At 43.6% G+C, this 16,261-nt stretch overlaps 1 protein-coding gene across 1 annotated transcript in view; it reads left to right on the plus strand.

Moving 5' to 3' along the window:
- pex14 (peroxisomal biogenesis factor 14) overlaps positions 1-16,261 on the plus strand; it is a 101,217-nt gene that overhangs the window by 78,737 nt on the left and 6,219 nt on the right. Inside the window, exon 7 of the mRNA XM_046343845.1 lies at positions 11,825-11,922. Within this exon, the coding sequence (XP_046199801.1) occupies positions 11,825-11,922 (98 nt within the window). The remainder of the gene's footprint in view (positions 1-11,824; positions 11,923-16,261) is intronic.

The following is a 16,261-nucleotide window of genomic DNA, read 5'->3' on the forward strand; positions in this document are numbered from 1 at the left end:
CTCAAATATCACATGTACACTACATGACCAAAAGTATGTGGACACCTACTTGCCGAACATCTCATTACAAAATCATGGGCATTAATATGAAGCTGGTCCACTCTTTGCTGCTGTGTAACAGCCTCCACTCTTCTGGAAATGATTTCCACTAGATGTTGAAACATTGCTGCGGGGACTTGTTTCCATTCAGCCACAAGAGCATTAGTGAGGTCGGGCACTGATGTTGGGCGATTAGGCTTAGCTCGCAGTTGGCATTCCAATTCATCCCAAAGATGTTCGATGGGGTTGAGGTCAGGGCTTGGTTCAGGCCAGTCAAGTTCTTCCACACCGATCTTGACAAACCATTTCGTTGTGGACTTCGCTTTGTGCTCAGGGCATTGTCCTGCTGAAACAGGAAAGGGCCTTCACCAAACTGTTGCCACAAAGTTGGAAGCTCATAAACGTCTAGAATGTCATTGTATGCTGTAGCATTAAGATTTCCCACTGGAACTAAGGGGCCTAACTTGAACCATGAAACACAGCCCCAGGCCATTATTCCTCCTCCACCAAACTTTACAGTTGGCACTTCATTGGGGCAGGTAGCTTTCTCCAGGCATCCTGAGCCGTTGCTGCTCGTGGACGTTTCTACTTCACAATAACATAACAATAACAACATACAGTTGACCGGGGCAGCTCAAGCAGGGCAGAAATTTGAAAAACTGACTTGTTGGAAAGGGGGCATCCTATGACATTGCCATGTTGAATGTCATTGAGCTCTTCAGTAAGTCCATTCTTCTGCCAATGTTTTCTATGGAGATTGCATGGCTGAGTGCCTGTCAGCAACCGTTGTGGCTGAAATAGCCAAATGGAGGAAGTTTTGAACCACCACCCAGGCAAACTGAGCAATTGGGAGAGAATGGCCTTGGTCAGGGAAGTGATCAAGAAACCGATGATCCCTCTGACAGAGCTCCAGAGTTCCTCTGTGGAGATGGGAGAACCTTCCAGAAGGACAACCGTAATTTAAAGGGCTCCCAAGTGGCACATCGGTCTATGGCACTGCATCTGAGTGCAAGAGGTGTCACTACAGTCCCTGGTTCAAATCCAGGCTAAATCACGTTGTGTTTGGGAGCCCCATAAGGCGGTGCACATCTGGCCCAGCATCGTCTGGGTTTGGCCGGGGTAGACCGTCATTGTAAATAGTAATTTGTTCTTAACTGACTTGCCTAGTTAAATACATCAAATCTGTGCAGCACTCCACCAATCAGGTCTTTATGGTAGAGTGGCCAGATGGAAGCCACTCCTCAGTAAAAGGCACAAGACAGCCCGCTTGGAGTTTGCCTAAAGGCACCAAAATGACTCTCAGACCATGAGAAACAAGATTCTCTGGTCTGATGAAACCAAGATTAAACTATTTGGCCTGAATGCCAAGCTTCACGTCTGGAGGAAACCTGGCACCATCCCTATGGTGAAGCATGGTGGTGGCAGCATCATGTTGTGGAGATATTTTTCAGCGGCAGGCACTGGGAGACTAGTCAGGATCGGCAGATTCCAAGAACACAGGATGAGATGTTACTATCCTTTGTGCAAGCACTTCCAAGAGTTCATGAACAGTGAGCCTGGTGAAATTTGGGGAGCGCATCGTCAGTAGTGTACCTTTGGTTCCTAGGGTGTTTCGGCCTTTCACACTATACACCCTCCCCAAAGGCAGCCAGCGACAGGGTGATCAATTCTACGCTTGCGTCCTATTCCCAATTAGTCATAGGAGTTGCCTTGTTGTTGATAGCCAACATCCCATGGGACTATGCATGGCAGGGGTGTCCTCCTCCCTGAGTCAAGCATTGTTGACCGCATACCTCCTGGCCCTCTCACTTCGGGGCCCAGCTGGGGTCTTTCCTCTTCATCTTCCTCTGCTGCCTTCTGCCGCCTCCGATACAGCTTTGATTGCCGAACGCTGGCTCTGGCCCTTAATTCCCAGGTCTCTAAGCAGTTTGTTTGTAGATGTTGCCACACAACCTCTGCAGCCCACCTCCACTGGTCGGACTTCTGTGTTCCAGCCATGATGCCGTGCTTCGGCAGGTAGATCGGCATAGCGCAGATGTTTTCGCTCATAAGCCTCATCTACTGAGTCCTCCCAGGGTACTGTGAGCTCAATGATGAAGATATTCTTGAGCAAACGGGACCAGAGCACCATGTCAGGGTGGTGGTTGCGATCTCCGGAGGAAACACAAGTTGCCGGCCAATGTCAGCTAGCATTTTCCAGTCGCGGGCCAAGCGCAGCTGGTCTCACTCTAATGGTGTAGAGCCGCTCTTCGGTGGTTTAGCCCCTTCGCGGACAAAGGTTGTCCGTAAGGGGTGTGATGCTGCTGGGGGTGGTAGGGAGTTGGTGGCAGCTCGCTTGTCCTCCAGGGCGGACACAAGGTTTTTAAGGACTTGGTTGTGACGCCAAGTGTAGCGTCCTTGGGTGATGCTTGTTTTACACCCTGTGAGAATGTGCCTAAGGTTGGCTGGCATGGAACAGAGGGCACAGTCCGGATCTTCACCATACCATTGGTGAAGATTAACTGGTGTTGGAAGGACGTCATATGTTGCTCTGATGGAAAAGCTCAACCGCCTCGCTTCCATGGCCCACAGATCCTTCCAGCTGATCTTCCTCTTCTCCACACTGTCCCATCGAGTACACTGTCCCTGTTTGGCAAGAGAGACTGCCTTGGTCCACCTGGCAGCCTCCTCCTAATGGCATACTTCCTGCACTACCATCTTCCGCCGCTCTGGTGCAGTGGCCTTACTCCAGGCAGTGGCCTTACTCCAGGCAGCACGGTGGCCTTACTCCAGGCAGCACGGCTAGTTAGCCCAAGGCCAAGGAGATGAATGGGGTAAAGTTCAGAGAGATCCTTGATGAAAACCTGCTCCAGAGTGCTCAGGACAATCAGACTGGGGGTTGACGGTTCACTTTCCAACAAGACAACGACCCTAAGCACACAGCCAAGATAATGCAAGGGTAGCTTTGGGAAAAGTCTCTGAGTGCCCTTGTGACCCAGCCAGAGCCCGGATTTGAACCCGATCGAACACCTCTGGAGAGACCTGAAAATACCTGTGCAGCTACGCTCCCTATCCAACCTGACAGAGCTTGAGGGGATCTGCAGAGAAGAATGGGAGAAACTCCCCAAATACAGGTGTGCCAAGCTTGTAGCGTCATACCCCTCAAGACTCAAGGCTTTAATTGCTGTCAAAGTGAGTAAAAGGTCTGAATACTTATGTAAATGTGATATTTTTATTTTATAAATGTGCAAAAAATTATAGACAGTTTTTGCTTTGCCATTATTGAGGATTGTCTATAGATTGATGAGGGGGAAAAACAATTTAATCCATTTTAGAATAAGGCTGTAACGATATATGGTTTCCAGTTTGCATAAAGTTCCTTAATGTCCGTCTTGGTATCCGCTTGCGGGAGGATATACAAGGCTGTGATGGTAACCGAGTAGAGTTCTCTTGGGAGATAATACAGTCGCCATTTGATTGTGAGGAATTCTGGGTCAGGTGAACAAAAGGAATTGAGTTCTTGTATGTTGTTATAATTACACCATGAGTCATTAATCATGAAACATACACCCACACCCTTCTTCTTACCGGAAAAATGTTTGTTCCTGTCGGCGCGATGCACTGAAAATCCTGTTGGCTGTACGGACTCTGACAGCATGTCCCTAGCTAGCCATGTGTCTGTGAAACAGAGTATGTTACAATCTCGGATATCTCTTTGGACAGCAACTCTTGCCCTAATTTCGTTGACTTTGTTTACTAGGGACCGCTCCGGTACCTTCTTCTTCCACCCCGTTGTTTTCGGTTAGCCTCTGGAATCAATTCAAATGCCCTGGGAGGTGAAGACAAGGATCTGCTTTGGGAAAGTCGTATTCCTGGTCATTGTGCTCTCAGAGAGTTGTCTCCCTGATTTCCAATAGTTCTTCCCGGCTGTATGTAATAACACTTAAGGTTTTCTTGGCTAAAAATTTAAGAAATAATACATTAAAAAAAGAAAATTCCTCACAGTTTCCGAAGGAACCCCATCGGCACCATCTTACAATATACAAACTAAATATATATATTTTTTAATAAAACTTACTGTTTTTTAAATTTAGTTTATCTGAAAACAAACTGAAACTAAACTGAATTTCAAATAAAAATCTTAAAATTAATAGAAATAGAAATAAAAACTGATAGAAAAACACACTATAACAACCTTGCTGCTGACATGCAGTTGGGATTGTATTAACATAAGTAACAATAGTTTGAGTGGATTATCCCTTTAATTTTCTAAATGCCAGTCCTTCAGCAATGGTACATTGTTAATATGACAAACTCTTCTTGCAGAGTGATGCCAAGCAGCTAGTTATCATCTAACAATGATCACAAGTCGTGGCTGAATGACAACACGGATAATATAGAGCTGGCTGGATTTTCCATGCATCGGCAGGACAGAGAAGCTACGTCTGGTAAGACGAGGGGCGGGGGTGTGTGTCAGATGATGCGGATGCTACACTGCAGGACTGTTTTGCTAGCACAGATGAGAATATGTTCCGGGATTCATCCAGTGGCATTGAGGAGTATACCACCTCAGTCATCGGCTTCATCAATAAGTGCATTGACGACGTAGTCCCCACAGTGACCGTATGTACATATCCCAACCAGAAGCCATGGATTACAGGCAACATTTGCATAAAGCTAAAGCCTAGAGCTGCTGCTTTCAAGGAGAGGGACACTAATCCGGACGCTAATAAGAAATCCTGCTTTGCTCTTAGACGAACCATCAAACATGCAAAGCGTCAAAACAGGATTAATATTGAATCCTACTACTACGTCTCTGACTCTCGTCGGATGTGCCAGAGCTTGAAAACTATTACAGACTACAAAAGGAAACCTTGCCGCGAGCTTCCCAGTGATGTGAGCCTACTAGACCAGCTAAATGCCTTTTTATGCTCACTTTGAGGCAAGCAACGCTGAAGCATGCATGAGAGCACCAGCTGTTCCGGATGACTGTGTGATAACGCTCTTGGTAGCCGATTTGAGCAAGACCTTTAAATAGGTCAACATTTACAAAGCCGCGGGGCCAGACCGATTACCTGGACTTTTCAACCTCTCCCTGACAGAGTCTGTAATACCTACATGTTTCAAGTAGACCACCATAGTCCCTGTGCCCAAGGAAGCGAAGGTAACCTGCCTAAATGATTACCGTCCAGTTGCACTCACGTTGGTCGCCATTAAGTCTTTGAAAGGTTGATCATGGCTCACCAAAACCGCATCATCCCGGATACCCTATACCCACTCCAATTATCATACCACCTCAACAGATCCATAGATGACGCAATCTCAATCACACTCCACACTGCCCTTTCCCACCTGGACAAAAGGATCACCTATGTGAGAATGCTGTTCATTGACTACAGCTTAGCGTTCAACACCATAGTGCCCACAAAGCTCATCACTAAGCTAAGGACCCTGGGACTAAACGCCTCCCTCTGTAACTGGATCCTGGACTTCCTGACGGGCCACCCCCAGGTGGTAAGGGTAGGCAACAACACATCTGCCAAGTTGATCCTCAACACTGGGCCCCCTCAGGGGTGCGTGCTTAGTCCCCTCCTGTACTCCCTCTTCACCCACGACTGCATGGCCAAATGACTCCAACACCATCATTATGTCTGCTGATGACACAACAGTGGTAGGTCTGATTACCGACAATGATGAGACAACCTATAGGGAGGACGTCAGAGACCTGGCAGAGTGGTGCCAGGACAACAACCTTTCCGTCAATGTGAGCAAGACAAAGGACTGCAAGTTGTGGACTACAGGAAAAGGCGGGGCTGTAGTAGAGCCGGTTGAGAGCTTCATGTTCCTTAGTGTCCACATCACCAACAAACTTTCATGGTCCAAACACACCAAGACAGTTGTGAAGAGGGCACGACAACATCTTTTCCCCCTCGGGAGACTGAAAATATTTATCATGGGTCCCCAGATCCTCAAAATGTTCTACAGCTGCACCATCGAGAGCATCCTGATGGATTTCATCACCGCCTGGTATGGCACCTGCTCTGCATCTGACCGTAAGGCACTACAGAGGGTAGTGCGTACGGCCCAGTATATCACTGGGGCCAAGCTTCCTGCCATCCAGGACCTATATACTAGGCTGTGTCAGAGGAAAGCCCAAAAAATGGTTAAAAACTCCGGTCACCCATAGACTGTTCTCTCTGCTACCGCACGGCAAGCGGTACCGGAGTGCCAAGTCTTGGACCATAAGGCTCATTTAACAGCTTCTACCCCCAAGCCATAAGACTGCTGAACAATTAATCAAATTAATCAAATGGCAAATGTTTCATTAGCTGAAATAAAAGATCCCAGATTTTGTGCATATCTTTGTTTACATCCTTGTTAGTGAGCATTTCTTATTTGCCAAGATAATCCATCCACCTGACAGGTGTGGCATATCAAGAAGCTGATTAAACAGTATGATCATTACACAGGTGCAGCTTGTGCTGGGGTCAATCAAATGTGAGGTTTTGTCATACAACACAATGCCACAGATGTCTTCAGTTTTGAGGGAGTGTACAATTGGCATGCTGATTGCAGGAATGTCCACCAGAGCTGTTGCCAGAGAATTCTTATGTTAATTTCTCTACCATAAGCCGCCTCCAAGATCGTTTTAGAGAATTTGTCAGTACGTCCAACCGGCCTTACAATCGCAGACCACGTGTAACTACGCCAGCACAGGACATCCAAATCCAGCTTCCTCACCTGTGGGATTGTCTGAGACCAGCCATCCGGACAGCTGATGAAACTGAGGAGTATTTCTGTCTGTAATAAAGCCCTTTTGTGGCGAGAATCTCATTGGCTCGGCCTGGCTCCCCAGTGGGTGTGCCTAGCTCCTAATTAGGTGGACCTATGCCCTCCCAGGCCCACCCATGGCTGAGCCTCTGCCCAGTTGTGAAATCCATAGATCAGGCCTAAATATTGATTTCAAATGATTGATTTCCTTCGTAATGAGTTACAGTACATATAATTTGAAATTCTTGCAAGTTGCTTTCATATTTCTGTTCAGTATAAAGTCAGCAAAAAAAGACCCTGTCTTTCAAACATAATTCATAAAATCCCGATAACTTCACAGATCTTCATTGTAAAGGGTTTAAACACTGTTTCCCATGCTTGTTAAATGAACCCTAAACAATTAATGAACATGCACCTGTGGAATTAAGACACTAACAGCGTACAGATGGTAGGCAGTTAAGGTCACAGTTATGAAAACATAGGACACAAAGATGCCCAGGGTCCCTACTCATCTGCGTGAACGTGCCTTAGGCATGCTGCAAAGAGGCATGAGGACTGCAGATTTGTCTAGGGCAATAAATTGCAATATCCGTACTGTGAAACGCCTAAGACAGCTCTACAGGGAGACAGGACAGACAGCTGATCGTCCTCACAGTGGCAGATCACGTGTAACAACACCTGCACAGGATCGGTACATCCGAACATCACACCTGCGGGACAGGTACAGGATGGCAACAACAACTACCCGAGTTACACCAGGGATGCACAATCCCTCCATCAGTGCTCAGACTGTCCGCAATACGCTGAGAGAGGCTGGACTGAGGGCTTGTAGGCCTTTTGTAAGGCAGGTCTTCACCAGACATCACCGGCAACAACATGGCCTATGGGCACAAACCGACCTTTGCTGCACCAGACAGGACTGGCAAAAAGTGCTCTTCACTGGTGAGTCACGGTTTTGTCTCACTAGGGGTGATGGTCGGATTCGCGTTTATCTTCGAAGTAATGAGCGTTACACCGAGGCCTATACTTAGGAGCGGGATCGATTTGGAGGTAGAGGGTCCGTCATGGTCTGGGGTGGTGTGTCACAGCATCATCGGACTGAGCTTGTTGTCATTGCAGGCAATCTCAACGCTGTGCATTACAGGAAAGACATCCTCCTCCCTCATGTGGTACCCTTCCTGCATTCTTATCCTGACATGACCCTCCAGCATGACAATGCAACCAGCCATACTGCTCGTTCTGTGCTTGATATCCTGTATGACAGGAATGTCAGTGTTCTGCCATGGCCAGCAAAGGGCCCGGATCTCAATCCCATCGTGCACGTCTGGGCCCTATTGGAACAGAGTGTGAGGGCTAGGGACATTCCCCTCCAGAAATGTCCAGGAACTTGCTGGTGCCTTGGTGGAAGAGTGGGGTAACATCTCACAGCAAGAACTGGCAAATCTGGTGCAGTCCATGAGGAGGATGCACTGCAGTACTTAATGCAGCTGACTGTTGCTTTTGATTTTGACACCCCCACCTTGTTCAGGGACACATTATTTAATTTCTGTTAGTCACATGTCTGTGGAACTGGTTCAGTTTGTCTTGGTTGTTCAATCTTGTTATATTCATACAAATATTTACACATGTTAAGTTTGATGAAAATAAACGCAGTTGACAGTGAGAGGACGTTTTTTTGTTGTTGCTTATATCATCCAATCAAACAAACTGTATTACGTACAGTCACGGAAGGAATGTGAATGGAAAAGTGCTCATACTGTCCGTTTGATCGGATCTTACCGTTCTATTGTGTTTTAGCAAGGTGGATAGCTAGCAGGGTGCGTGTTGATTGTATGAGATTGTGTGCAAGGTGTGCCTCCCGCAATCTGATTAACAAATTAGTTATTTTATTGTCATTTTGGCCCCAGCTATGCAAACACATTTCCTCCGTATAACATAAGTCCTGTTTTGCTTATTGTTAAAGAACCGATTCCGTGATAAGAGTCCCTTGTATTCCGTAGGGAGCTGATATTCCAGACCTTAAGCCCGCTCATGGAAAACCCACTGTCGTTTCCCTCAGTCACCACGGCAAACTAATTTGCTGTGACTGCAGTAGCCAAGCTGCTATTGTAGTTAATGACTGTTGCAGTTAACAGTTGGGGAGAGGGTTTGCAATTACACTGAGAGCCCCCACCCCCTTCTCTCCCTCTTTCTCTTCACAACGCTGAGTAATAGCGTCCGACTGCCTGGCTGCCAATTGCTTGAACCCCTTTTGTTAAAGTTCATGTATTGCTCTAGTGCCGGGCGCAATGAAGTGATGTATCCTTTTGAATACAACTGCATTACTCTCTTCGCCCAGAGTAGGGCCTTGACTCCCATTATGATTTCCCTACAACTTCACACGGACAATTAATGAATGGGTCTTGGAAGCACTTCAGCACACACAGCCTGTAATGGAATTGTGCGGTTGTTTGGCCCTCTTTGTCAGTGGGAACCATATTGGTGACCAGCTGGCCATTAAAGGCGGAGACAGGCCTGGACATATGTAGTGTACATTATATGGAGGTATTTACTGAATAATTTACTGAATACACAATGTCGGCCACTTCGGCAGCAGCTGCGAGCCCATGCTCTGTCTCTCAAATTCATGCTCTTGCCCAGCTACAAAGTCTCCTTCTGATGATTCAAGCCAGCCAAAGTCATTGACCTCATTATTCTTGGCTTCTATCTGCGATAGCGAGGGGTAACAATACACAGTGGCTAAGAACTGGATGGTCTAAAATGGCGGCATGCAAGATCTGCACAAGCAGTTTACTCTTTGCGCCTCAGTCTCAATGATCATTTTGAAGGTATAGTCGTAGTGGCTAGCGACTTCACTCCAACATCTGGAACTGTTGATGTATTGCGGTGTCTCAGTAGCCATTTACAGTAATGAGCATTGGGCAACTAAATGTGCAGTTTACATACTCTGATGTCACTAACACTTTTTGGGAGGGGGGGGGGGCAAGGGTGTGGGCTCTGGAAAATTGACCCAGAAATTGTTTTTCCAAAATAATGGTATGAGGATTTTAGATTTCCTGCTTATTCCCACATTATTCCGGGAGTCTTTCAACCAGAATTTTCCAACGGTACAGAATGTCACCTTTTATTTGAGGGTATTTTCATACATGTATGTTTTTAACATTTAGAAATGAAAGCACTTTATATATCTTGTCCCCCCTTTTGAAGAAGTCGTAAGTATTTGGACAAATTCATGTATTATGTATTAAAGTAGTCAAAAGTGTAGTATTTGTTGCATATTCCTAGCATGTAATGACTAGATCAAGCTTGTGACTAAAAACTTGTTTGATGCATTTGCAGTTTGCTTTGCATTTGCAGTTGTGTTTTGGATTTTGTTTTGCCCAATAGGAATTGAGTGGAGATTCATGTTTTGTCATTTTTGAGTCACTTTTATTGTAAATAGGAATAGAAGATGATTCTGAACACTTCTACATTAATGTACCATGATTACTGATAATTATGACTGAATAATGATGATCATACCCCCACAATCATGAAGAAATATCATACCCTCAAAAGAATGCAAACCTCTCACCATTACCAATAACAGGGGAGGTTAACAGTTTTGGGGGCGTATGATCTTTGTGCCTCTGTACATTTCTCACTCATCGTTATTCACAATTCATTCATGATTATTTCTCATCAAAATAGCATCCACGTTATTGTAGTGTTCTGAAACAGGTCAGAAACATCTTATATTCTTATTTACAATAAAAGTGACTCCAAAATGACATGATTCACCATTAATTTCTTATTGGGCAAAACACAATCCGAAACACAACCAAAACCAACTGCAATTGCAAGTTTGTAAAGTGACAAGCTTGATGTATTCAATGTGTGCAAGGAATATGGGACCGAATACTAATCTTTTGACCACCTTAATACATTATAAGTGAATTTATCCAAATACTTATGACTTCTTCAAATGGGGGGGAGTAAATACATTAAGTGCTTTTGTTTCTACTAAACCATGTATGAAAATACCCTCAAATAAAAGATGACATTCTGCACTGTCTCCTCATTTTTATCTCAAATCAAAAATGCTGGAGTATAGAGCCAAATGTAAAAAGAAATTGCTTCACTGTCCAAATAAATACGGAGGAGAGTGTATGTCAGGTGACCTAAAGTTCTTCCGTCATGTCTTAACAGGGTCCCATTTTCGTCAAACGGATGCTTATAGCTCAGCACTGGCACATTGGTGTCTGTCCAGTCTTGCACAGTAGGCAAGCTTTTAACCATTCGCTGACACCAACCTCAAGTGTAGGCAGCTACAATATCTGTTGATGTTAATGCGATTAGGCTTGATTTAACACTTTGCACGACAGTGATTTATATGAATGTTTATTGTCTTTCGGTAATAGAATCAGTCGGTGAAACTTAATGCATTGTTTGGTAATACACATGCGACTGGAAAGCAAGGGGCCAACAAACTGGGGCTCGTGTTATTTGAAATCATACACCCTCTTCTTACACCAACACTTGAAATAATTCAATCTTCAAAGTCAATGAGAAAAGAGCAATATTTATTGGGATTAGGCGGGACATTTTGTCTGGCAGCCTCCACCCAAATGAGGCATTTTTTCCCCCTTTGTTGATCGTTTGAGGATTTAAGATGCATTTGAAGCCAGTGTCTGCATGGATAATGGAAGGTTAGAGACTGTTATTTGATTTAAGTTCAGACACCAGAGATTAATATATTTATTTTACACGTCAAAAATATCCCAAAGCATCTATGACTGAAAAGCTGGGGCCAATTTGACTGGTTATTGGATATCATTATAAATATCAGAGCTCAACTTTAATAAATGACTTAGCCTATACTTTTTATTTTTTAAATTGTTTTTACAGACATTGTATTTGAGTTGGACTTCTCTGGACTAACTTAACTGAAAGTAAAAATGTTCCAGCTTCCTCTACTTTATGCTTCGACTAAATAAAACTTTTAGTATCAGCTGACATCTAGCGTTTTAAGTGTACTTGTTGTCTCTGTTTGCAGTGACCCAGCTCCAGCAGACCCTGGCTACAGTACAGGACCTCCTGGTCCAGCAGCAGCAGAAAATGCATGACCTGTCCCGGGAGCTATCTACCTCTGAGGTACGACATCATCATATTCACACACACTCAAACACATATGCTTAATCTCACCTGTCTCTCAGGCTACTGGTGCCGTACACACTAGTCTGGCTCAGACCTGGGTCAAATACGTAGATCAAATACTTTATATGTATTTGAGTGGTGCTTGATTTTTTTTAGTTTGCAACTTTTGGGACAATTTCATTGGTTCTGTTTTACTGGGAAAAAATGCAATACAAGTATTTGAAAGTGTTTGACTTAGTATTTGAACCAGGTCTGGTCTGGCTACAGCCAGTGGTAAAAAGAAGTAGAACACACTCCACCTGTCTGCTGTTTTTAGTGGAAAGTTCAAGGTTTTGTTCATAAGGCACCAAATGAAAGACAACGCACTGACGCAGGGAGGGACTACTTCGTTTTCCATTGTGAAACATTTGAAAATGTTTTCCGATGCATGCCCTAATGAACATGACCCAAGACAGAGGATTTATTTGGTTCATCGCGCTCTAGTGACTTCTTGTGGTGGGGCGAGCGCATGCAGGCTGACTTTGGTTGTCAGTTGAATGGTTTTTCCTCCGACACATTGGGAGTGCAGCTTGCTTCCGAGTTAAGTAGGCGGTGTTAAGAAGTGTGGTTTGATTATGTTTTGGAGGATACGTGACTCGACCTTTGTCTCTTCTGAGCCCGTTGGGGAGTTGCAGCGATGAGATAAGATCGAAAAAGGTGGTTCAATACACATTTTATTTGTCACATGCTTTGTAAAACAACCGGTGTAGACAAACAATGAAATGCTTACTTAACGTGCCCTTACCAACAATAACAACAACAAAAAAGCACAAGAAAATTTCGACACCATCTAAGGGATGGGCATTTGAGATTATTTTACAATTCAAACAATGTCATGACATTTTTTCAGATATCAGAATAGTCTAAATAATACAAATAAAACTCTCAGCTCTCTTGACCAATCAGACTGACTCAAATGCACATGGCAATTGTAAACAGCGAACAGGCTGCTTTTCACTGTTGGTTTTAGCCAAACACTATGGGGAAAGAGAAGTCTGAATTTCGCCATGATAGAACCGGTGTCTGTATGTAGCCCCGCTACTTTTATAGCCTCGCTACTGTATATAGCCTGTCTTTTTAATGTTGTTTTATTTCTTTACTTACCTATTGTTCACCTAATACCTTTTTTGCACTATTGGTTAGAGCCTGTAAGTAAGCATTTCCACTGTAAGGTCTACCTACACCTGTTGTATTCGGCGCACGTGACAAATAAACTTTGATTTGACTCTATTACAAAAAAGGTTTTCTGATGAGTGTTTTACATTGCTCTGTGCCTAGTCTTGTGGAAACATGGTTAGGTGAACACCTGTAATTGCTATTTGAAGCGACGAAAATAGCATACCGATGTCAGGGCAGACTGGAGGGCTAAATGCACAGTATTAGCTCAAGACGTTATAAAAACTACATTCAAAGGTTTGTTTATTAAATTAACTCAAATGTCATGGTATATCCATGTAGGTAACAATGACACAATGGTAATTACATTTAGCTTTTCAATTGTCCAAATAGGCCTACACATTTCTTTGCTACCAAATGTACTCACTCAAGTAATTGATTACTAACGTCCGTTTGGATATCTGGATAGATATCCCTACCACCATCTCAGATTTTGCAAAATGGGTTAGAAACATAAGATTAGCATTCCTGAAACATTCTTTTGTTAAAATATAATTTGATCTCTGAGAAAATTAAGCAAATTGATTGAACAAAACATTTTCATATTCATTTATAGGATTCATATAATCTTCAATAAATATAGTACCTAACATCTGATTTGGACCATAATTCTTCCTAACAATGAGTATCGCATGAGAAATCCAATAAAATTATCAAAATCCACCCATGGATCCCCCACACCTCAATCCCAACCCAACAACCAGTATACCGTATTAGTTTTCTGTCTCACAAGTAGTATGGTAGTGTGGCTTGGAGTATTGCTTCTTCATCCTATGTAATGTATTCCCTGTGAATCTGGTGATGTTTTTTTTTCTTCTCCCTTTTATAGAGAAATAATCCTTTGAAGTTGCTTGCATTATTTTCCATAAATTAAGTACGAAGTTCGCCCACTAGATGACGCTGTTCCTGATATTGCCACACCTTTTTATAAATTGTGCTGGTCTCTAGTCTTTATTAAATGGATCACAACATTTTCTTAGCAACTTTGGTGAAATAAATTGTGTGGACAGTTCTCCATGAAAGCAATTCAGTTTGTCATCTCATCATGACATCCATGATGTTATCATCTTCTGCCATAACTCTGTTCTTGGCTTAAATTTTATAGTCCACTTTCACAATCCACAGTTACAACCGTTTAGGTGCTAAGGGCCGAATGATTGTTTTAAAACTCGTCATGTCAAAAAAAATTGGTGAACTTAAGTGCAAGTATGAAATGTTACTTGTTCTTTATCCCGCTGTCATAAATCGTTTTATGATCATCGGCGCAAAAAACTCCCTTGGAATCAAGACCATCTCAGACAATGTTTTATGTCCACAGCTTGTTAAGCACATGGGGTGTTCGTCTGTAGCATCTGGATGGCGCAGGAAAACATATGCGTACGCATCTGTTTCTGCAAACAGCAGAGAAAAATATGAATCTCTCCCCTGGATGAGGTTAATCAAAACCGCCGACTCATAGCTCATTTTCGAGTGAGTCTCTCTTGCCCCCACGCCGCTTCCTAAACTGAGTTGAAAGGATAGTTGTGTTTTTGGGTGGGAGGGAGGGAGGGGGTGGACAAAACCCTAACTGAGCCACTATGCAAACAGAACTTTGTGTGTACCATTTTTCTTTGTCCTGGCAAGCCCCAGTCCGATCCAGTCACTGTTAAGCCCACTTTAAACAATGAACTACATCTGCAGCACTGGAGAACAAGAGATGTTTTTTTTTTGCCAAAACACAGATTGGATTAAAAAGTGCCCGCTTCATTTGCTATGAGTGCCTTGTTGGAAGGCGGCAGTGTATAAAAAGTATATTTCACATCAAAACACCCATTAAACAAATCATAAACTCTGCTTTATAGCTATAGTGTTGATCTTAAATTTTCCACAGAGAGACGTAGAAGCCCTGTTGTTCCCAGGCCATATGGGAAATTGGGAAATTGTTTTCAGGTCCGGAGCGTGTGATTAAGAACACATGTTGGAGCTGCCGAGCTACTTATCGTTTGCAGTTAGCGGCTTTCTGGGTTTCTCCCCTCGCCGCTCAAAGTGCGCCACTCTTGGCAATTATACCTCTCAACGCGGAAATGTGCATTTAACCCGAAACACATGCCGACTTCTGTTTCATCAGCTGCTAAGTAAACAGTTCTTAAAGTTTGGAAACCGCTGAATTGCAATGTATATGGCACCCCAACACAAACTGACTGGGGATGTCATTATACAAGTGAGAGATTGCGCACACACACTCACACACACATTATATATTTCTGCCTACAAACCTCAAGAGGGCCCAGCAAAATGTACTCTGTGGGTATTTACTCTATAATCATGACTTATTTTGAAAATGATCACCTAGCTACATCATACCACTACTGTTAAATGCCTCGGTGAAGAATGAATAGGCTTCAGGGTAATTCGTCTCCAATGTTAACAGGAGGGGTATCCCCCTATTTTGGTCCCATTATCATTACAAATCTACCAGTTAACTGTGTTTGCTCCGCTGTCTCAATTCAGTGATAGTTCTCTTTATTAGTGGCTGCACATAGAAGATTAAGAAACTGCTGTTCTGTACCAGAAGAAGCACTCTGGCACTGGGAAAGTAGAATAAATAGACTGAAATCAATTGCGCCCGTGTTTTCCCTGGAAAACGCTCCTCGGGGGATTTCTTTTGAAGCTAATTCTACCATAAATATACATGCATTACAAGGAAAAAGACAACACAGTCGGCTGGTGGAGTAACTGTGAATTAATTTGCCTTTAGACATTTTGAAACAAGGCTTGTTAAGATCCTATCTGTTGCTAATGGTCCGTAGGCATTTTATCTTCATTTATTTCACGCATTGCCATCCATGGAGGAGTTGTTAGATTTTTTCTCTCTCTTTTGCTCGTAATATATTTTTCTGGAACCACTTAGTTAAGCAGCAGAAAGGGGCTGACCCCTATCACACCCAAGCAACCACTCAAGACAGATTAGGAACACAGCTATTACACCAGTTAAGAGGAAACTGTATAGCGCTTAACAGCACTGGTCATAGATCAAAGTCTCCGTTCTTAAGCCAGAGTACGCAAAGTGATTATAGGGGCAGTTATAATCATATGAATAGAATTAGAAGATTCAATTATGTGCATGTAATGCTTACTATGC

The sequence above is a fragment of the Oncorhynchus gorbuscha genome, linkage group LG03 (assembly GCF_021184085.1).
Source record: "Oncorhynchus gorbuscha isolate QuinsamMale2020 ecotype Even-year linkage group LG03, OgorEven_v1.0, whole genome shotgun sequence".
Lineage (NCBI taxonomy): Eukaryota > Metazoa > Chordata > Actinopteri > Salmoniformes > Salmonidae > Oncorhynchus > Oncorhynchus gorbuscha.